At 37.2% G+C, this 25,210-nt stretch overlaps 1 protein-coding gene across 1 annotated transcript; it reads right to left on the reverse strand.

Moving 5' to 3' along the window:
• Positions 1-7,610: 7,610 nt before the first annotated feature.
• On the reverse strand, positions 7,611-8,912 carry LOC147624393 (uncharacterized). The gene has a single exon (XM_086819953.1). The coding sequence runs from the start codon at positions 8,725-8,727 to the stop codon at positions 7,807-7,809; it is 921 nt and encodes a 306-aa protein (XP_086676079.1). The 5' UTR covers positions 8,728-8,912; the 3' UTR covers positions 7,611-7,806.
• Between the last annotated feature and the right edge of the window lie 16,298 nt (positions 8,913-25,210).

Below are 25,210 nucleotides of genomic sequence, written 5' to 3' on the forward strand. Positions count from 1 at the left end.
CATTTGAGCTTCTCGCTGCTGCTGCCCTTCATAGGACTTGACCTTTGACCTAGGCCATACACAACGAGGACCCATGTAAATTGTCTACACTTCACGGTCCAGCTTTGCACTAACATATCTTTCACCTATACGATCAATCTCATCATCTTGCTCCTTGAGACAAAGACATCCTCTTTTGAATCTCATTAATCAGTGGTGGATATGGAAGCTCGGGAGCCAAGAGATGCTTTATATAATGTATAGGTATGAATGCATATATACATTATATATACGCATTCATACCTATACATCCATATGTACCCATGCATAGAAGAAATCAAGTATAAATACATGTATATGCATATTTAACTTATCTTATTTGCACATATATGTGTACATGGTACTCACATTGACTACCTATACATATGAACAACATCTATCTATCTCATATAGACTACCTATACATATGAACAACATCTATCTATCTCTAGGCATACATAAGTACAAACATAGCATACATGTACCTATACACACACATACACTTACTTATTTACACACTCACACATCTATACCCGTACATAGTGGCATGCCCCGTCCCTAATGGGCAAGATTATTCTTACATGCATAAAAACAAAAGGCTCGTCATGGTTGGGGAGTTAGTAGAGATAAGCCTTATATTTGAAGCCCATTTTGGGTCTCATGGTCCTCAACTTGCAGACCTATATATATACACACCATGCTTGCCATATATATCGATGTAGAAGCTCCTAAAGAACTTACATTTCTTTGAATATACATAGACTAGCATTCCAACCAAAATAGTATTGACAATCTTAACACACCTGAGCAAGCATTAAAACAATCTTTAGGTGACTGGATTATCTCTCCTTGAAAGCCTCTACTCCTCGCCTCCATCTGTCCAAAAAATATATTTAAGATAGTAACATTAGCTATTGCAAGATTTAATTTATGTCGAGAAAAACCAAAAAGATAAAAATCTTACAAAACTCATTTGGTGGATCAACATTTGAGACGAATGGCGTTTCAATAGGTTTGTAGACAGCAAAGAGGAATATTCTGTAATGTCCAGTGCCTATGCACTGAAAATCTAACTTATTAGGCTTTCCATAGTTTACAAACATTACATGTACATGAAGCTGATCCGCAATCTTAGCTAGTAAATTCCAAGGAGCCCAAAACTATCATTGTAAGTGTCTTGACCATACAAACCTAGCAATAATCTAGGTTCCAAAAAATAAAGATATTCCCTAATGCAAAAAAAATCAATAATACTTTTTATTGACATAAAACATAAAAGCTACATAAGAAGCTAGTTTTTATACTGTAATACACCTATACTCTCTAATAGTTTGATTATTAGAGATGATGTTGCTTATCCTTCACAAAACGAAGGGTCTATAATTAAACCATGAAAATTAAATAGATTATGGTAAACAATGATGACTATATTATAGTGAACGTTAAGAAGGATACCTTCAATATCTTGTCCATCACCATAAATAAATGTAAATGATCTCATTTACACATCCATGCTAAGCAATAAACCTGTGATATCAAATCAAGATTTTGAGCTCTCTCTCTCTCTCTCTCTCTCTGGGACGTTTAGTATTTCAAGTAAAGCAAGAAAAATAAATAAAGCCATTGTAAATGAAAGAAAGTCAAAAGCAAAACATTTGCTTATCCAAATGTTTAAAAAAACAAACATGAACTCACCAAGCTCCTACAATCATATCAACAATTTGAACAATCCCTTAAACAATAAATGAGTCACTCCATATTGTTGTGGATATGTATCATGGCTTTACATCAATGTTAACCATTTAATCCACACAATGTAAGTAGATTTATATGTATCAATTCAATATTACTAAGGCAAGGGTAGTGCCATTGCAAGATAAATTGAAGAAAATTTTCCATCCAACTCCTATTAAACTTCATGTCATAACCACATACATAAACCCTTATCGAATCTCAACCTTTCTGCAAGCCTTACAACTTATACAAGTAATCTTACAAAAAGAGAGATTTACTAATCAAAAATATTATATTTAAGTATACAAGATTAGCATTAATCCATTTAAACAATATGAATCACTAGAAGCTTGGTTTTAAGAAAAAACCATTGATTAAAATGCTTCCCAAGCATTAGAGAGGTTGGGAAGAAGATTACCATTGAAAAAGATAGAAAAACACCATTGATTTAGGCTTACCCTTGGTTTTTGGCTTGATTCTTTAGAGAGAAGTGAAGAGCACAAGTGAAAGCTTGGCCACCAAGAGGAAGAGGGTAATCTCCAAGAGAGGATGAAGATTAGTGAAGCTCCAAAGCTTCCCAAAGAAGAGGCAAAATAGAGGGATAATAAAATTACACTAATTTGAAGATAATACTAGCATGTAAATATACAAAGATGAAAATACAAAGGAATGAGGGTCTATTTAAAGGTTAGGGAGACCACCAACCAAGTCCAATTCGGATCTAGAGGCTTCTAGCTTCAGTTTGATCCATTTTGGACAAGTTTTGGACCAGTTTGGTTCACTTTTTGATCCAATTTGAAAGAGGAGAGATGAAATATCTCAATTTTTTTGAATTAATAATGTGGAGTAATGATGTGAAATAGGTGCCTCCTTCATGAGTCCCCTCCCTCCTTACTGAGGTGTCAAAATTTTATTTTTTAACTAATAAACCTCATTCTTTAACTAATAAACCCAGTACTTAGTTAACTCTTCATCTTATGTGAGAATTTACTCATTTTTAGGGGATTTTCTTTTATTCTTTGCATTTTTCTTATTGAAACACTTGGATTAATCCTATTGGCCCTTTAGAACACTCTTTGGACCTTAATCAAAATTTTCTAAAAAATGTGGACCCTTAGGCTAAGGTCTCTAATACACATATTCAATTAATTTCTAATGCACATTGGAAAATTCTTTTTGAACTTCTGTTTTAGGAGAATTCATCTTAAATAAAAGGGATAACTTTATATCCAAAAATATCTCAAAACTGTATTATCTCTCTCTAGACCAAAAACAAAGGAAAACAATGTTTTCTTGCATTCTAAAATAGGGGATGATTATAGGGGACTGAGAGGAGAGCTTATACATCTTTTAGGGCTGAGGAGGAACCTTACAGTTTTACATCTTTTTTCATGAAGTCGGAGTTCACGCACAAAAAAAAATATATATTTTTTTTTCGTGAAGTTGGAGTTCATTTCATCCTACATGCTACCACACACTTTTAAAGTGGGAATCGCCATAAATACTCTGTCGTCACACCATTACGGGCGCCCGTCCAAGTTGTAGCTTTGGACACCATCGCTTCATATCTTGAATGTATGACTCTTTGGTGTATCTACCTTGACTCCTTGATGTAAGATATTGGTGGTAGCTTTTTTTAAACCCTAGGAATGGGTTAACACAACATTCGTGGTGGAATTACCACTCTACCTTGATTGTTTGGATGGCCCAAAGAGCCATCTCCAATTTGTAAAGTACATTTGACAAATTCTAGTTTTGTACAATCATATGCACTATGTCTGACCCGCATGTTTTAGGTGAGCTTTAAAACATTCACATATCTTCAAATATACGATCGGTATAACGTTGCATCAACAATATCCTCACGCGACCCCTTTGCCACAACTGGTAAGATTTGCCACCACCAAAGATCATAATTTTTCTACTAAACACAATATCACTTTGCATAATGTCTTTTAATGTCATGTCCAATGCTTCATAGGCATATCGATGCATCATTGGAGCCTCATCCCAAATGATCAACCTTGCAAGCTTCAATACCTCAGCCAATGGGCTATTACCTTCGATACCACATGTGCTAGAAGCATTGAGAACCAATGGGATTTTGAAATGTGAGTGTGCTATATGACCATTTGATATAGTAGCAATGCAGCAATTCCGAACAATGCACATGCCAAAGCAACTTGATTCTCTCCACGTAATTGAGAGAGCAAGACATTATAAAGATATGTTTTGCTTGATCCACCTGGTCCATCAACGAAAAAACACCATCATTGTTCAAAGAAATAGCCTCATGGTGGATAGTATCAAATGCTTGACCTTTCTAAGGTCAACATGTTGAAGATAATGTTTGATGTTATTAAGTGTGCAAATCAATTGCTCTATAATATTTTACACTTACATTTTATACATCATGTATTTTCACATTTGTATATGCTAATGAGTTTATTTAATTTTTAATCATTAATCTCAATAATATACAGAATAAATTTCATAGCATAAGGTAGTCTCTCTCTCTCTCTCTCTCTCTCTCTCTCTCTCTCTCTCTCTCTCTCTCACACACACACACACACACACACACACACACACACACACACACATGCGCGCAATGATACACTGCTTGGAATTATGCATGGCTTCTTTTGCACACTATAATCATATCCCTATCTTCTATTCAAACAAAACCACACAATATATACAACATATGTGCAGACTACACCTTTGACTCCATCAAAGATCGATACTCAGCGCTTCAGGTCTGAGGATATGGGAGGCTGATATGGGTGGTCACCAAACTAACGTGTTAGCATACAATGGGACAAACTATAGCATTAGCATATAGGGGTGGTTTCCCAAGTCATGTAGGTGTGGTTACCTTGCACAGCAATAAAAGAGAAAGAAAGAACACCATGCAACCACCTTGTGTGGGAAGAAATAGAAGTGACCCCCGTGTGCTCACCACCTTGCGCGCAAAAAGAATATGGGTGTCTAGCCATTGATTCCCAAGGTCTTTTTAATTGCTCTTAATCTTTTCTAGTTTTAATTAAAAAGAAACACATTTGTCAAATTTATACATGTGCCTAGCAAGTCCAGTTACTAATTGTCCCTTGAGAATCATGCATGCTACTGTTGATAATGCTCATTAAAATTGGCTTTTGTTTCTCTGTTAATTGTAATGCTTTGTTTCCTCAAAGAAAGCAACATAAAAGAGACAGACTTACCTTAGAGAAAGTGACACGGTTGACAGAAAGCAAACAACCTGCAAAAACAAAGAGAGAGAGAGAGAGAGAGAGAGAGAGAGAGAGAGAGAGAGAGAGAGAGAGAGAGAGAGAGAGAGAAGATCTAGGCTAAAGCAATCAGCACAAAACTATAAGAGGTCCAACCGGAAGCAGACCGAGGAGGGGAGGCGAGGGCCAACCGAAAGCAGGCCGAGGAGAGGAGGTGAGGGCAACCGAAAGCAAACCGAGGAGGGGAGGCCGATAAGGGAGCACATCTTCAAACCTCCACAACAAGTAAACCAAACAAAGAATCATGAGAATAGGAATGAAGAGTGAGAGAGAGAGAGAGAGAGAGAGAGAGAGAGAGAGAGAGAGAGAGAGAGAGAGAGAGAGAGAGAGAGAGAGAGAGAGATGGATGGCTCATCAGTCGAACATGACACACAGTTCTCAGGATGAATAGAAACAAAGTGCAATAGGAATGAAGATGAAGATGAAGAAGGAAAGGTCACTTGAAGAGGAAATCTTGCTCGAATTCGAATTTAGCTGCCCACATTGAAGGAGGCGGCTCTGCATGGCCGTGCAACTTGCAAGATGAAAGAGAAGATATTGAAGGGAGCCAGTTCTACATGGAGTGGTGGTAGACCTGCAACCTGCGAGATGACAGAGGAGAGATTGAAGGAGGAGGTGACTTTGAGCTCTGCATGGAGGGGTGGCCTTCAAAACGAACAGATGGAGGCAGTGCGGTACAATGCAATGCAAAGGTGGCCACATGGCAAGATGGGTCAACGTCGAGTGAACTCAAATAAAATGACACATGGCAGGGGGTGTTAGCCCGATTAGATATAGGTAGATGATTGAAATTTTAGACAAATATGGTATTCCTATCGATGTTATATATATTGGAATGACTCCAGTAAATGCAATCCTTCAAAGTTTTTTGAACATTAATAGACTCTTCAATTATTTTAAAGAACTTTTTAGAGATTTACTTCATCTTTAACACCCCCCACCCCCCACCCCCCCCCCCCTCGGCCTTTCTTTAACTATCGACACCAAAAAACACAATGAGTGGCTTCATTTATTCTGACTCTTCCTCCCAGACATGGGGAGATGGGCACTAGCTCATAAAATTTAGAATCTTGATAATATGGGTTATATTTCACCATTTCTACTTAAATGGTATCATCCATTCACAATATTGATAAGAAACCACATTTGGGATCTTATAGATCATCCTACAAATTTCACCAAGTAGATTTGGAAGGCTAAGTATAATTCTGATGGTACACTAGGATAAGTACAAGGCAAGGCTCATGGAGAAGGGTTTTATATAAGCCAAAGGGTTTGACTTGTAGAAGACATTCACCCCCATAACTAAATTGGCCACTAGCTATTTATATAGTACTAGCCTTGGCTGCTCATGTTAATGTAAATGGATGTGAAGTCATTGGCATTTCTAAATGGCCATCTCAAGGAGTAGGTTTACGTGACACAACCTGCTATGTTTGAGATACTAATTCAGAAAACAAAGTGTGCAAACACCTTAAAGCATTGTATGGGTTGAAATAGGCCCCTTGAGCATGTTACCCATGCACAAATGCTTTCTTTGTAAAGCACTAGCCTTTTTAAAAGCTATTAGTAGATGTGAATTTGTATATTTTCTCTGATCAAGGTACAGGATCATTGTCCTATGTGTGGATGGCCTCTGATGAGGAACCATGAAGATGAGATCTAATAGATAGGAGATGTTGAGTTTAGAGTTTAAAATAACAGATTTAGGCTTATGCATTTTTGTTCGGGGATTGAGGTCTAGCAAGGGTCAACAAGTGGCATTTTCATTTCTTAGCAAAAGTATGTAGTATGAGAAATTCTAAAGGCATTTGGTATGGCTGAGCGTGCTAGTGCCATTGTCTACTAGAGTCATTGATTTGTGTTTAGCATACTGATGATGAAAAAGAAGAAATTGTATGTAGTTTGAAGAGTGCAAAAAAAACATGCAAATGGTGAGAACCTTCACTTTTAAGGTCTTTGTCAAAGCTATTGATCATCAAATATAATAGTATGACCTTTTTTTAGCAAAGAGAGTTGGGTAAATTGAGGAATTTTACTTCCTCTTAAGTGATGATGAAGGAGAAGAAATTGTATATGTAGTTTGGGGAGTGTCCAAAAAAAAACATGCAAATGGTGAGAACCTTCATTTGAAAATTTAAAGGCATTCCTTACTCATTTCATGTATTGTGTTTTGATAAACATCATTGGCGCATACTTCAATCGTTCTTAAAGTTCACATTGACTTTTATATTACTCATAATTTGGTGTATAGTTCATTTAAGGTTTGCATTGACTTCAAACATCATGCTTCAGTACGAGTGACTAGGGAAAAATAGATTTGAACTTATACCAGCAATTAAACATTAAACCATATCCACATGCCATTTAAACTTTTGACATCACAAGCCATCAACCCCTCCAACCTACAATAAGAAATCCCGTATCCTTGAAGGAATGTGATCTCTATGCTATGCAATAACCTAAGGCTATTCATACATCATAGCATGAATGGATAATATGCACGTTCATTTATACACCTTCATTTGAACTTCATAAAAACATAAGAATATATTGGCATAGAGTGTGGATGTCAAGTGGTCACAATAATAGTCTCGTAATTCAAACTATAAGAAGCATTCAAACAACTTATACCTCGAAACCATGAGCACATGCCATGCTTTAAAATCGTGGGGAAAAGAGTGACCTCACCCCTCCAATTTAGAATTAGGAGACCCACATACACGATTAATTAAGACAAATGTACAAGCTGTTTAAGCCTTTTGCATCATGAGGTGGTTTTTGTTTTGGTTTGGTGTATGGATGATGGAAGTGGGGGTTTTGTTTTTGTTTTGGTTTGGTGGGTGGAAGGGGCTCCTTTGGTAACAAGCAGATAATTCATCAAACTCAAGCCGACACGTGTGGCTAGCACTCTCCGGCTTGGCGGGTCTTTGGAAGAAGGAGCTAATACACCCCTAGGCCAAGCACATCTCGCCCCTGCCACAATCACCTGCACTCTCTCTTTATTCTCCTCTTGCAGACTCTTGATAGCCAGGGAAGCCGGGCTCCTAGTATCAACACTCCCCCCTGCCTTTACACGACTAGGGTTCCTGGCCGCCCTTGGCCAAGCACACTTTGCACCACCCTCCACTACTGTCTCTTCTAATTCTTGCCATAACTGATCCACTGTGGAATTCAAAGCCACCCCTCTAGGCCATGCACACCTCGCCCCTTGCATTCGAGCTTCTCGCTGCTGCCCTTCACAGGACTTGGCCTTTGACCTAGGCCATACACAACGAGGACCCATGTAAACTGTCTGCACTTCACGGTCCAGCTTTGCACTGACATATCTTTCACCCATAAGATCAATCTCATCATCTTGCTCCTTGAAAGACAAAGACATCCTCTTTTTAATCTCATTAATCAGTGGATATGGAAGCTCGGGAGCCAAGAGATGCTTTATGGAGGAAACGTGCTGGATCTCGGTGTTTGTCCCACCTTCTTGAACTGCTTTAAGAATGGAGGAAACGCTCTTACCAGGTCGAGTACCTACTTTTCGGAGAGCATCGTCTTTTCCCACAGCAGGCGCGTGGGATGCCTTCTTAGGTTGGCCGAACTCGTGCTTGGAATGAAGGGACGTGATTGTGGGGATGGAGGAGCTTGAAGGTCTGAAGACACCCACCAATCGTTCAGTGGCGGCCATGGGCATGCAAGACGGAGCTTCAAAGGATTGAGAAGGTGAGATTGATGGCCGAACAAGTAATGCTTGGCGACTGTGGTGTGATCTAGGTTTTATATTATGCAGTGTGCAGGGTTTGACACGAATGTGGTGGGTCTATCAAAGAAGAAAGAGAACCGCCGACACCCTACTAAGAAGAGATAAGAACGAGGCTACCTGGCTAGTCATCAAACTGAAGCAAATCCAATTCATGTATCATCAGATCTATAATAATATATCCCTTTATCGTGATTCCTGCCGTGATGACTCATTCACTCAGACCTACCCTCTACCCGCGGCCCCTAGCTCCCCACGTGGCCCCCATTTATTGGCCCCCCTGAAAAGTCCAACCTTGACCACCTTCTTTTTCTCCTTCTTCTTCTTTTTAACTAGTCCCCCAACCCCTCCTTCCACTTCGATACTATAGAATAGGCCATAAATTTGAAGACCATTTTGGGAGTGAGATAGATAGGCCGCACGGGAAGATAGAGAAAGAAGCTATGTCTATTTATACGGGCGAGTCTCTCTCTTCTTTACACACATCTCTCTCCCTCTCTCTCTCCCTCTCCCTCTCCCTCTCCCTCGTTTATACACACACACATACATCCCTCTCTCTCTCTCTCTCTCTCTCTCATTTACACACACACACACATACACCCCTCTCTCTCTCTCTCTCTCTCTCTTATGTTTATACACGCACACAAAATGATCTCTTTGCTTATGCGAAAGCTATTGAGACTGACCAAAATATACACATATATATTAATATATATACATGCAATTCTATGTATACATACATGCAGAGACAAAATAATATAGAGATGCATATACATACACACATACATGCATACCTTAGGAACTGGCATACACATAAACATATATATTCATATACACAAACATCTACAATGTCTATCCATATATATTTACGTACACACACATATATGCCTGATACATATATTTATGTTTTTGTAAATATATATGTTCACATACATATATACATTTTATATAAGCATTCATGTGTGTGTGTGTGTGTGTGTAATATATAAATATACACATACATCTACAATGTCTATCCATATATATTTACATACACACATATACATATATTTATGTTTTTGTACATACATATATACATTTTATATACGCATTCATGTGTGTGTGTGTGTGTGTGTGTGTGTGTGTAAATAAACACACATAACAATATACCCATGCATAGAAGCAATCAAGTATACATACATGTATATACATATTTAACTTATCATTATGTAAATGCATATATAAGTGGATAAAGAGTCTATGTTTGCACATATATGTGTACATGGCACTCACATAGACTACTTATACATATGGACAACATCTATATATCAATCAATCTATCTCTAGAAATACATAAGTACAAACATAGCATACCTATACCTATACCTACATGCTCTCTTTGCATGCTCTGTAGCACCTAGGCTGAAAGCATCTCACATTTTTGTGTTTTTTTAAAGTGTTTTTTTTAAAACAGTGTTTTTCTTTCTTTTTTTAGTGTGTTTCTTTTTAAACATAGTGCGATGATTACGTATATGACAAAAACCACATTTAGGTCAGCCAGACCCAAACTTGTCCTCTGTAAAGGATCCTTTACAGATATCTATTTAAAAAAAATGTTCTACTGTGTTACATAATAATTAGCCCAAAAGCACACAAGTACCCTTGATCGATAAATTAAAACAATATACTCCACTCATTTTCTAAATAACACAATTAGTAATCTCTTGTTAATTGTCATTTCTCACGGTTCAAAAGTTTTAAATTAAAACAATATACTCCACTCATTTTCAAAATAACACAATTAGTAATCTCTTGTTAATTGTCATTTCTCATGGTTCAAAAGTGCTAGTGGTTTCTCTGAACTTTTTTACTATTACTTTGATGCTGGGAAAGTCGAGGTTGGCGTTCACAAAGTGCTCCTTATGGGATTTCTAATACAGCCTCTCTCTCTCTCTCTCTCTCTCTCTCTCTCTCTCTCTTTGTGATTTCTAATATAGACATGCATCTCTCTCTCTCTCTCTCTCTCTCTCTCTCTCTCTCAGCGTGCATAGTTTTCTCTCTAATACAGAGACATTTTACTTTCCCTCTCATGCACATCTCTCTCAACCCACACACACCCACAATAGTAGCCTCTCTCTCTCTCTCTCTCTCTCTCTCTCTCTCTCTCTCTATCACCACTCACACACATTCCTATTCCTCTAGCTCTCTCTATCACTCACACACACACCGATGTCAGGAGACACAATCATAAGTTCCCACATGTCATCAATGGATTTTTGGCTTGCTACTAGATATAGTGGCGGCGAACGGCAATGGAACCATAGCTCACCGAGTTCTCCTCAGCCTCTGTGAGTTTTGTCGTGAAGTGGTGATGGTAATTTTCTCCAACATGAGCTTTCACGTGTTTTTAATTTTCTCCACCATGAGCTGCAAGGCAAAAAATACAAACAAAAGAGAAAGCGAGAGCCACTTGCGAGAGGCTTGCGAAGATTAGTCAATAATAATTTTACACAATTATCTGATTTGCACCATCCATATCTCACCTTAGCATGTGCATAGCGCTCTCTCTCTCTCTCTCTCTTGATGAGACACCATCAGCTATGTACTATGTTTTGGTCTCATAAGCCACTTTGGCCTTTCGCAGACGTTAATATATCTTTCTTACGTTAATATATCTTTCTTTCTTTCTCTCTTGCGGGGACTGGGGGCGCATGGGGATGTGTGTGTGAGATAACTTATGCCTGTTTTAGTGCTTAATTTGATTTAAATTAAGCAAATGCTAATTCCTACTAACTCATATAAGCAATTTCAGCTTGTTTACGTAGCAACAACATTTTCACGGGATCCTTATCCATTGAGCTAACGGAATCAAACCTGGCCGGCCTCAAATAGCTTGGCGCCTCTCAATGTCATTCACCATCACAAAATAGTAGACATGGAAATTGTAATCGGAGAATAAATAAAAAATGATCAACCCCACACGTTATCAAATGTGAAGGAGGGAGGTGACAGCAGTGAGCAGTGACTGGCAAAGCGGCCACCAGCCAAGACAGGAAAGAAGCACTACCTCAGCAACAACCGCTAGCTTCTTCTCCACCTGCAGCTCCCTCCCGTTGAACTGGTGGGACCTAGGCTGGCTGGCCTCAGCACCGACCTTTTGATGCTATCCGGCGTGGATGCTCACGACAACGCCGGCCCTCCAATCATCCTCTCCTTCGTCACCACCAACTTCTCATGAAGGCTCACGCTTCTTCTCCACCTCCGGCTCCCTCCATGAAGCGCCCGTAGAACTGGTGGGACTTAGGCTAGTTGGCCATCGGTGCCATCATAAACGTCGACCTTTTCGTGTATCCGACGTGGAGGCTCACGACAGCGTCGGTGCTCCAATCGTGCTCTCCTTCGTCACCACCAACTTCTTATTGAGGCATCTTCTACCCGGATCTCAAAAGCCATGACGTTTGAGCGCTACGATGTCCACGGGACCCAAGACTGTGTGATGGTCACGTGCATATAGGCTCATGCGGCAGCCACGCTTCTTCTCCACCTCCAGCTCCACCATAGTGTTATGAAGACCTTTACGCTAGTCACCAACGTGGGCGGAGTTGGTGACGTCCATCCAGAAAGAGCCGCTTCCCTGCGTGCAAAAGGTGGGGAGGTTGGGCCACTTCCCTGTATGCGAAGGTGGGGAGGTGTGCAGGAAGAAGGTGGGGAGACTGGGCCGCTTCCCTGTGTGCGAAGGTGGGGAGGTGTGTGGGAGGAAGGTGGGGAGGCTAGGCATTCAAACTTGGCGAACGTCTCTCTGCCAATGCCCTTCAGGTATTTACTCGTAGTGTTTAAACTCTCTGGCGCTCTCAGCTATTTATGGTAACGACTATTTTGGCGCTCTCAGCTATTTACTCCTCCAGCCATCAGGCCTAAAAGAATTGCCATTTGGCACTCCAAAGTTTTCCATGTAATATATTGAAAGATGAACAAGGGAGGGTTAGAAATTAGAACTAAATGCCATGAAAAGTAGATTCTTGACCACTATAGGCTTTTCACCTTGAAAGGTGAAGGGCAAGAATTGAACCCAAGACCTCTCTCGTCTTCATATTCTCCCTTAACCAACCCACTGTAAGGCCCGTGTTTAACCTTAGCAACTTGAGCAAGACTAATCTCCAATGTACTCAAGTTACTTTTTAAGATGGTACATGGGATGTGTCTCTTTACTCATTCATGCTCCCTCCTCCTTCCACAACTTCTCAATAGCACTTTCTTGCATATCCCCCATTGACTTTCATAATTTTTTTAATCACTTTGTTTTTCATGTGCTTCACAAATGACCAGACCACAACTACTTAGTTTCTTTTAATGATTATGTTGAATGGTGAAAGTTTTACAAATTTAACTCGATAAAGCAAGTTAAATGGTCTCACTAAATTTCCTTGAGATGAATGATCATTCTCTATTTTCAACAAAATTGTAATTTAACGATTGAAATTTTAGACAAATATGGTATTCCTGTCAGTGTTATACATATTGGAATGGCTCCAATAAATGAAATCCTTCATATTTTTTTGAACATTAATAGACTCTTCAATTATTTCAAAGATTTTTTTAGAGACATGTGCACCAATGGCTTCTCCTCGTAATGGGGACCTTTACAAATATGGACCAAATATAGATGTGAGATACATGTTAGAGGCGGGCATTGAATGTATACTAACACCCCCCCTCAATGTCTACCTAAAGGAAGATTATGTTATTGGCCCAACGCTAAGTCGATAAAGATTCCAAGTGATCTGATCCTTTCCAAGAGCCTTGGTGAAGCTATCACACAGTTCTGGTCTGTAGAATAGTACTCGAGCTCCACACTCTCATTCTCAATCATCTCTCGCACATAATGATATTTAATTTCAATGAGCTTTGTTCCAGCATGAAATATAAGATTCTTGGCTATAGCCATGCAACTTTGGTTGTTGCATTGCAAGGCTGTAGCCCCCCGCCCCCCACTAATGTGAACTCCCATGTCCACTAAAATCCTCCTCAGTCATACTATTTCAGAAGCACCAAAACAAGTTGCCTTGTATTTGTGCGTAGCTTCTATAGAAGAAAGTGCCACCATAGGCTGCTTCTTGTGGTCCAAGAGAAAGCACCAAAACCAAGCGAAAAATAATATCCAGAAACTGATTTCTTGGAATCACAATCAACTACCTAATCTAAATCATAGTAACCCATAAGAGTGTCCCATACACTATAAGTGATGCTGATAACCCCTATATTTGGGTTTCATTTGGCCATTTTTTGCATAATTTGGACTTTTTTTGCCTAATTTGGGTATTTTTGGGGCCAAAATTACTATTTTAGTAGTTAAAAAGACATTTTTAGCATTTTAAAATAATTTTTTTAAATGATTAGGACTATTATCCGTTTGTGGGTTTCATTAGGGTTTCATACCTATTTTTGGGCATTCTAGTTATTTTTGTCAAAATCTCATGTATATTAGAATTTTTATTTTTCAATATTATTAATAGGCGACACTTACGGTTTGTGTTGTGATTCTCTCGTGGACTATAAGAACCCAATGAGATGTAGATTTTATGCATTTTATGGAAATTTTATTTTTCGATATTATTAACAGGGGCGACATGTATGGGTTGTGTTGTGATACTCTAATGGACTCCAAGAACCCAACGAGATGTAGATTTATGCATTTTATGGAGTGTATGCATCACTAGGATCATTCAGGACCAAATTTTGACCCAGTTGAACACTTTAGATGTGAAGGGGTGGCTCAATATGTGAACAAGACTTTAGTATTCATGGGAGAGAGGTAGTTCTTGCATGAGAAAAAATCACCCACTTCAAGGGACGAGAAGGAGATCTTGCTAAACATTTTCTTGAGCATTTGATAGCAAATATGGACCATTGGGTAGTGCTGCTACATGACTATGGACTCATGTTTCTTTCATTTCTATGCATTTTAGAACCCTAGAAAAGAGGGGTAATTAGCAAGGAGATTAGGGGGATGTAATTCTCTTAATTACATAAAAATTCATGATCTAATGGAGAAATTGAGCATGGTAGCGGCTTAGCTTTGATCCATTTGGACTCCCCAAAGCAAAATGACACAATCTACAACAACAATTGCCTAAACAATTCAATCTACTTGAGGCTAGTGTTTTTTTTTTGCAGTTAATTAACATGATAATTAGTTAATATTAAGAGAATTGATAAATAACTTATGAAACCCTTAAGTGTAGAGATGTGTTATACTTAGATGCATTGATTTATAATGATTAAATACATAAAAGATAAGATTAATGGATGAATTAAGAAAATTAATTAAAAATGGTTGCACTTGATTTTATAATGGAACTATACAATTTATTAATGATAATTAATATATGACTTAAAATAGAGTAAGAAAACACTCAGATAAACATAATCTGACTTTTTAAGTTTTTTTTGATAATATTTGCTATTTATCAATTAACTATTAAAATTACTACATAAATAGTTAATAGTTATTTAAGTTAGGTTCATGATAAAATTTAAAGTAATTATGTTTATCAGATATGTGTTTTACTTTGGCTTATCTATATAAAATTATTTAGCTTAATTTGATTAGTGCTAATGGTTATAGTTAGTGAATTACTAGTTATTAAGATGGACTAGAAATTATATATTTGTATTATAATAAATAGTAAATGATTATTTTATTATCCAAAATTAATTTTAGTTTTTATATGACATTTAGAGTTTATATGAGTTATGGGATTATGATGGGATACTTTTTAATTAAGACACACTTAATTTTCTTAATTTCTATGCATAATCTTAGAAATATAATAAGTCAAGATATATGGTGTTTTGATGATATTTTAAAAAAAGAATTAGGTTAATTTTCTATTTTATTAGATTTTGGAGAAGGATTTCACCAATAAAAATCATTAGCTTAGAGTCTTAGTGTAAATTGGCCATATTTAGCAATTTACTAGAGGCTTCGTATCTCTAGATGAGTAGAGAGTTTAGGAGTCTTAAATAAGAAAAAAGTCTTATATTTTTGGATCTAAAATCTTGTAAAATATAAAGTCAATAGGGTATGTTTATCAAGTACTTCCTTTGTAAAATATAAAGTCAATCTAGTATGTTTATTAAGTACTTCCTTTGTAAAATGGAAATGATTTAATGTATAAATGTGTTTCTATGAGCATGTTTGGGTGTTATAAAGATATCTTAAACATTTAAACGAGTACATGTTTGAGTGCTAAAGTATGTTATCAGATTATATGAGCATTAATACATGTAAATTAAGCGTAATTTGATATAATTAAAGGAAGGCAAAGTTATGTAAGGACTACACACTAGAGTGGGTTAGAGTATAATTGTGATTAATTCAATGGTAATTGGCCATCTAGTACCCTTGCTGTAGAGTAATAGCCTAACACTTAGCTAGCTAGAAACCCAACTTAGTGGTTAGTTGAGGAAAAATTAACTAAGGGTCATTTTTGGTGCATTCACCGGGAGACTAACATGCGCTACAAAAGGGTAGGATAGCATGAGCATTAGTGAGCATGTAACTAGCAAAGAATTAGATCTACAATGAGTAAACGAACTACCAGGCAATGCCAAGTTATCCATAGTTAAGAGCCTACTTAGATCAACCTAGAGCATTTATATAGATATCCAAACAAGAAGACAAACGCTAGTGAGGGAACCTGAGAAGAAGATTGAGCGATAACGAGGGAGAAATAAGTGAGCAAAGGAATAAGAAGGGATTAACTCTCTATGTAAACGTCTATGACTTAGAATATATAGAAGATTTTGATCCTAGTCACCTAGCTATTCAATTAGCCACATATTGCGGATTGGTAAACAAAATAGAACTAGAGACCTTTGCATTTTCCTCTTGCAGTGGGTATTGGAGAGGCCCTAGGCCACTAACAGCCATAGCACACAAGGTGTGCTTTGAAGATCTAAGGAAATACTTCATCTTCTGTGCAGTGGTATGAAGGTTGGCTTTTGTCCAAAAGTTAAGAAAGAATTAGAAGAATTAGAAGACTTAGAGACTCTTTGGGAAGAACGTGCTTCACACCTTTGAAAGGAGTCCTTCCTTTTATATGGATAGAGCTATCACTAGGCTAGAACTCTTGGGGATTATAAGGAGATTAGCTTACTTTAGACGCTTCATAAAGAATTTTTCCATTTTAGTTCAACCTTTGCACGTGCGTACAGTAAGAAACTCTTCTACGTCTTTACCTACTTTGATAGAAGTGCTGAGTTATGTGCGTGAGGAAATATAGTGGGGTAGGTAGGAGAGTAGAATGGATGAGTGGTGAAAGAAGTAGAGAGGTGAGAAATAGAGAAAGAAAAGAATGTTAGGAAAGGCGTATCAAGAGACTTGCTAAACGATTGGAAGAGTTCAACAAACTACTAAGGGAAAGACCTATGGGAATAGCATTACCCCTTATAAATTTAAACGAAGGATGTATTACGAGGAGTACATCCTCTAGTATCAGTGAGAATGATTCCTCATATTGGGATAAATTAGTTTCGAGTTATGAGACGAGGGTTGTCAACCCGACATAGCCCCTATTAGAAAGTGACAAAGAAGAATGCAAAGGAGAGGAAGGTAGTGTTCAAGAACACATCCGATCTCCACGCACTTATTAAGAGGGAAATAGCACTTTAGAAACCTATGAAGATTTTGGGTTTAGACAATTATTTCATGTACCCAAAGGGAAGCGCTCGATTTCTTTGAAGAAGAAGAAGATTTAGGGTTAGCTTTACTTTTCTTTGAACCAATGGAAGTACCACTGCTTAGAGCCACAATTCACTTAGTAGACTTTACACAATATAGTGGAATTTGGGATGAAGATCACGATGCTCATAAACAAAGATTCGAGGTCACATGTGTGGCCAACTAAATTGTGGATGATGACCAAAAATTGCATATATTTCTAGCTACACTGAAAGATGAAGCCGCTAGTTAGTACGGTAATCTAGATCCAACCTTAAGAGCAGCATATAATGACCTATCGCTCACAAGCCTTCAACAATTATGAGGAAGATGGGAGCTAATGCTCTAAATGGGGAAACACAAAAGAAAAGGTTTATTGATTGGTTGCAAAATGTAGAAGCCTAAACACATGTGAGGCTACACTAGCAGACATAAAACAAGAGGCTAGATATTGGGAGGAAGCACAATTGAGCCAACAGCAATGAGACGAGAATTGCTACAAGATCCTAGACCTCCACAACCTTCATACGTAAAGCGAGTGGAGCCACCACAAGCTTATGGGATGCGCACCATGCTAGGAACAAGTACACAAGGACAAGCCATGATGGATCCCAATCCATATGTTCCATACAATCCCTATATTTATACACCAATCCATATGTTCCATACAATCCCTATCCATATGTTCCATACAATCCCAATCCATATGTTCCATACAATCCCTATATTTATACACCAGCCTATATGGTTCAAACATGGATCCCAATCCATATGGAACATATGGATCCCAATCCATATGTTCCATACAATCCCTATATTTATACACCAGCCTATATGGTTCAAACATGGATCCCTCACTTAGTACCTTTGGGTGAGGCTAAGGTTACAGAGATAGTGGCAAACTCATTAGGAAAATTTAAAGAATAAATTTTAAGTTACAGCACCCCGCAAGAGAAGGGGGCATATGATATGGCACCACAAAATGCAGCAAATACTCAAAACCCCCAAGATCAAATATTTAGTCTAGGAAGTGCTATGGGTATGGCCATAAGCGGAATGTCCAACAACATCATTCCAGACCAACCAAGAACTCTATTCTGTAATTAGTGTTTGTTGCGGAATAATCATAGTGAAGACCAAAGTTATATCAAGCGCAACCATCAGCAAAACAAAACGACAAGCTCAGGGGTTGCAAACTAATTATAACTTCATGAACATAATGAATGTTGCTCATGAGATAGGCCCGCCACCATGAATGTTTATGCAAAGAGGATTTCCTGCACAAGGGCAACCTCCATTACCCAGAACTTCATATCCTAACAATAGTGGAAATCTATAGAGAGGTTCCCCTTTTAGAAGAAACTTTGGAAATCTACGAAATAATGGAATGGTTAATCACTTTAGGCTACAAGGCCCCATAATATGCTATCATTGTCAACAGCAAGAGGAGCATATAGCAGCTTATTGCCCCAATGAAATGAAGCACCAATATTACACTCCCATATGTAGAAATTGTAGTGGGGAAGGCCATTACAAAAAAAAAAAAAAAAACCACTGAAAACCAAGCATTTAACTACTAAAGATAAAGATAAACAAGTGGTCATGAAAGACCTAGCTCTTCGGCAAATCTTGTAGAATTAAAAAATTAGGATTCTTTCCAAACCATTAAATCAAAACACTTACCTTGCAAAGTAACCTTTTCAATGCAACCAATGATTAGCATTGTGACTCATTCACAGATAAACTAAGGAGTAGAGAGAGATACATCTCAGTTAGTTGAGAAAGTGACACATGAGCCTAAGAAAGTAAGTGAGGAAAAATGTAAGCCACAACATTGAGCCATTAGAGTTTAAATCACAAGGACAATATTTAGATCATCTTATCTGACCTATCCCCTTGCAAAACCCACAAATAAAGGTAGGAGTGGCACCCTTTCCCAAACAATTAGTTCACATAGAAAGGATGACTGAGAGGGAAGTTAGTGGACCTCCACAGAATAGAGTGTTTAGTTTATGGATGGAATTAGATAATATTCCTTTGTCATAAACTTAAGGAAATTATTATAAATTACTCCTAGTTGTCTAGGAAACAACTCTACCAAAAGTTTGTAAGATGAAGAGCGTGTAGAGTTAGAGTGGCAGTTGATAGATTAAACCCTAGTAAGCCAAGGGAAGCAAAAGATGTACGAATAGTGGATCATATTAGTGAGTTACCTCCTCTTAGTAATCTTAAAAAAATATGAGGATTTCTAGGCCATGTGAATTATTATCAGTGTTTTATCGTAAAATTTACCATTATTGCTTTACCTTTAACTGCCTTGCTGAGAAAAGATAATCATTTTATCTGGATAAAGGAATGTCAAGGAGCTTTTGAGCTCCTTAAACAGAGATTAGTGGAAGCTCTAATTTTAGCACCTCCGGATTGGACTAAAGAATTCCATATTCATGTTGATGCTTCAACGATGGTAGTTGGTTTGAGATTATGCCAATCAGATAATAATAAAGTGGATCATCCTATATATTATGCAAGTAGGAACTTAAGCAATGTGGACATATCTATATGACAACAGAAAAGGAATGTCTCTCGATGGTATTCTCCATCAAGAAGTTTCATCATTATCTTCTAGGAAACAAATTCATATTCTATGTTGATCATGAGGCTTTAAATTACCTCTTAAATAAGCTAGAATTATCAGGATGTGTTATTACATAGATGATTTTATTTCAAGAGTTTGACGTTTGAGTGGTGACTAAAGCAGGAAAGTTGCATGTATTGGCCGATCATTTATCAAGGTTATTAAGCATAATGAAGAGATTGTGGTAGACGATGATCTGCCAGATGCTTAGCTATTTTCATTTATCAAGGTTATTAATGCATGATGAAGAGATTGGGGTAGATGATGATCTGTCGGATGCTCATCTATTTTTAATAGAAAGACAAGTACCATGGTATGCTGACATTGCTAATTTTTTGAGAGTACAACTCAATATCCACATACGGGGCAGATAGGAGGGAAAAGAAAAAGCTTTTATTACAATCAAGGTCTTATAGTCTGTTGGGTGGTTATCTTTATAAGTACTTCCCTCGAGAAGGAATTTATTGCCGTTGTGTGCGTGAAGATGAAATTCCCACTATTTTGAAAGCTTTACACGATGAACCACATGGTGGACATTTTGATGCAAATTAATGGCTCGCAAGGTTCTCCTTTTGCTGGTTATTAGTGGCCAACGTTATTTAAAGACTGTCATTTTTATTGTCAAATGTGATAAATGTCAATGATTTGGCAGACCATCTAATATTTTTACTACACCATTGATGCTTATCTTAGCGCTAAAACCATTTGAGAAGTAGGGAATAGATTTTGTAGGACCAATAGATCCTTCGTCACATTATAGATTATGTGATGAAATTGGTAGAGGCAAAACCCTTGAAGATAGACAGAGCCATTGATGTAGCCAAGTTTCTTTATGAGAATATTATTACATGTTTTGGGTGTCCTTTGGAATTAGTGAGTGGTGATAGAGGTTCCCATTTCTTAAATGACACAATCAATAAATTAACCAAGCTTTATAAAATTAAACATCGTAAATCAATGTCATCTTATCCTAAAGCAAATGGTCAATTGGAAGAATTCTATGTGGAATATTAACCAAGACAGCAGCAGAAAATCAAAGAGGTTGGGATAAATGGTTATATGAAGCATTATGTGCGTATCATACAACTTGTAAAGTCACTACGTAGAATACTCCATTAAATTTGGTGTATGGTATAGATGCAATATTTCCTATTGAGCAAGAAATTCCAATTTTACGAATAGCATTAGCTATACGATTAGGTGGCAATGTTGCATTGAATGATCGTTTGTTGAAATTGGTAAAATTAGATGAGGAGAGATTAATAGCTCTTCAAAGTTCAAAGGCTATGAAGAAACATAGAAAAGAGTGGCACGATCGCAATATAAAAATTTGTAAATTTAAGGAAGGCGATTTGGTGTTGGTTTATGATAGTAGATACTATAAGTTTCCTGTGGTAACTTACGAATTAGGTGGTTAGGACCCTTTAAGGTTATGGAAGTTTTGATAATGGTTCTTTGAGTGTATGATTTACAACGAGAGAATGAATCATTTAGAGTTAATGGATTGAGATTGAAGCATTATATGGCTTAAGTGTGGGTTAGAAGTAGTTAGAATTTTAAAGGTATATGGTATTTAAGATATAGGAAATGTTCATTTAAACCTTCGTTATTTTGTTTTTTTTATATCATTTTTGTATCGGGGGTAAGTAGATACTTCGAGATGAATCTTACTTGGAAAGATACAAGCATACCAGTGATTGACAAGGACAGTACGGATCCCCTTCATCAGGGAGATAATTTTATACCCAATCTTCGTACTTTTTCTCGTCGCTAACAGGGGTGAGCATTGTTGTGGGTCATCATTCATAGAATTATTTTTTCCTCAATTTCACCCCATGTGTCCCTGCTATGCCTGTGAGAGGAGGATGCTTAATGCAGCCTCATTTATATGTTGGTAGTGTAGGACCTATTTTAGGTGGTATGGTACAGGGTTTGTTAAAACCATAGTGGGTGTAACTCCTCAGCGCCATGATAGGATTAGCATCTTTTATCCTCAGAGAGGGCCTTTTTAGAGCAATTACTTGCCCATTAGGAGGATGCCAAGATTTGGTAGGAGAGGAGAGCCTACTACCTTACTCCATCATTCCATGAGACCATGCTACCTTCCATTTGCTCATTTTGGGCTATGGGTAGGTGATCATTTAGAGGAGTGTGAGAGAGTAGAAGATATTCCACAGTGCTAGTTTTGGCACATCTTCCTTTGACCCCTATGTTGTTTCACGATTTGGCTGCTTTACGACCATATTTATGTGGCGAGATCGGGTTTACAGAGCCTCTATTCAACTTTTGTACTAGGTGGATACCTTGGGTATTTCCATCGTGGTTCTTACCAATGCAAAGTCTATTGACCTAAGGGAAGAGATTATTGAGCTTTGCTCTGTATTTTTTATGACAGAAGAGGACTTACTTAGATGATAGTTTTTCTTTTCTTTTAGCTAGTAGCTTTTCATGCTTAGCATTCTCATACTTTTTATTTTGTAAAAAAACTTTTAAAAAACAACAAAAAACTTTAAAAAAACTTAGATTAGGACAACACTACGTAGAGGTGGTGTTGTGGTTATGGGAGACAGGTACCTTCTAAGAGTGAGAAGAGGGTAATTGGGGAATTCAAAGCAAGTGGACGTATGAAGAGCAATGCAAACATGATGGCACATATTTTCAACCTATTGATCAAGTGTATTAAAACCCTCTATAGTTATGTTAATTTATTATTAAATGAAAGCTATTAGAATTAATAGGAAATTAACAAGTAAGATTAAATGAAGTGTAAAAGTATAACATTGAGAAGAGGCACTGTGGTAGGATGATTTCTAAAGCTTTACCCCTATTTAGAGGTTGGTATTAGTTTCTTTATGTTTAGATATTCCTTGCATTGTGTCAATGGAGTATGCCAAGATACTCCTGCGCCATATTTTTAGTGGACTATTTGAGACCATGTCCTAGCTTTATAGATACATCATCGTGAGTGAAAAGGTGAGCTAGCAATGTAGAATAGGAAAGAAGGGAAAAATAAAGAGTTGGAGAATGAAAAACAAAACAAAACAAAAACAAGAAGATAACTATCGTCATGTGAGATTCTTGGTAGGTTTCTAGGAACACCCTTGGCAGTAACATTGAAGCCTAGAACCGAGGCTTTGGTCTCCATGGGGTGGGATCTTGTATGAAACAAACAAAAATGATGGAGGGGAGTTTCGCTAAATAAACAATAAGTGTTGGAGAGTATTAAAGCGTAAGAGTAGACCAATTATTTACAGTCTATTTGTATATTTAGAATATGTAGTCTTGGATAGTTTCATGATGAGATATCATGTAGTGGGACTAAGGTCATAACCATAGACATAGGTTAAGTAGTGTCTAAGTGTAGAGTGGATTAGTACTAGTTTCTGAGAGAGGTAAGGCTTTAATATTTGTCATACTAGTAATTCTATATGATGGAGATAAAGACCAATCATGAGCTGATTAATGAGTGAGTAAAATTTTAAGAGAGTAATTATACAATTGAGTTAGTATTAGTATTAGCATGAGTGTGAGTGTGAGGTTTTTTAAAAAGGATGAGTTATTGATGGTATTCTTTATATATAGATGTTATGAAAAGAACGGGAAGAAGCAGAACCTGAACAAAGACATGATGAAGTGCTCACAAAGACATGATGAAGTGCTCACAAGGATGCTTCATAATGAAATGGGGGGGGGAATAATAACCCCTAATTTTGGGCTTCATTTGGCCTTTTTTTTGCCTAATTTAAGCTTTTTTGGGCCAAATTTACTACTTTTAGTAGTTAAAGGCTATTTTTTAGCATTTTAAAAAATTACTTTTTTATTATTAGGACTATTACTCGTTTGTTAGATTTTCATACCTATTTTTAGGCGTCTTAGTTATTTTGGTCAAAATCTCATGTATATTGGAAATTTTATTTTTCGGTATTATTAACAAGCAATGCTTGTGGCTTGTGTTGTGATGCTCTAGTAGACTCCAAGAACCCAATGGGATGTAGATTTATGCATTATGTGGAGTTTATGCATCACTAGGATCACTAAGGACCAAATTTTGACCCGACCATACACTTTAGATCTGAAGGGGTTGCTTATAATGTGAACAAGGCCTTAGTTTTCATGGGAGAGAGGTCATTCTTGCATGAGGAAAAATTGCCCACTTTAAGGGAGGAGAAGGAGATCTTGCTACACATTTCTTGAGCATTAATAAAAAAATATGGGCAATTGGGTAGTACTTCTACATGCCTATGCACTCTTTTCTACATGTTTCTTTCATTTCTATATAGTTTAGAACCCTAGGAAAGAAGGGTAATTAGCAGGGAGATTAGGGGGCTACAATTCTCTTAATTACACACAAATGCATGACCTAATGGAGCAATAAATCGGAGTGGCTTAGCTTTGATTCATTTTGAGTCCTTAAAGAAACGACACAATCTAGCAACAATCGCCTAAGCAATTCAATCTACTTGAGGCTAGTGTTCTTTTTGCAATTAATTAATATGACAATTAGTGAATATTAAGAGAATTGATAAAGAATGAATCAAACCCTTAATTAAAAAGATGTGTTATACTTAGATACATTGAGTTATAACAATTGAGCGCGCAGCACATAAAAGATGATATTAATGTGCGAATTAAGCAAATAAATTGTGATGTGGATCGGGGTAGATATGAATGGATGAGATGTGAATGAATGTGATATGATATAAATTGGGATAGATGTGAATGGATGATATGTGATGTGAATGGATGTGATGTGATGAAATGTGATGTGAATCGGGATAGATGTGAATGAATGAGGGATCTTTATCCCAAGATTCTATGGGGGATTGACCAATCTAAAGAACCCCAGAATCAGTTGGATCTCAAGTCGGATTTGAATTATAAATAAAGATCACATCCCATTTACATCTTATCACATCTAGTAGCTTTTCCTACTTCGATACCGATAATAGTACTTTTTCTAAATTTTTGCTGCCAATTGTTTGGCTTAGATAAAGGTTCTTTTGCTCGACGACTATTTCCATATTCTTTCTCAATGTCTCAAATGAATTATATTCAATATTCCTCTTTTATATAAAAGAATT

Source organism: Cibotium barometz, chromosome 25 (assembly GCF_041138505.1).
Source record: "Cibotium barometz isolate CiBa-2024 chromosome 25, ASM4113850v1, whole genome shotgun sequence".
NCBI classification, from domain to species: domain Eukaryota; kingdom Viridiplantae; phylum Streptophyta; class Polypodiopsida; order Cyatheales; family Cibotiaceae; genus Cibotium; species Cibotium barometz.

What these genes read in the sequence shown, in the direction of transcription:
- LOC147624393 (XM_086819953.1), bottom strand. Translation starts at nt 8,727, where the DNA reads ATGCCCATGGCCGCCACTGAACGATTGGTGGGTGTCTTCAGACCTTCA.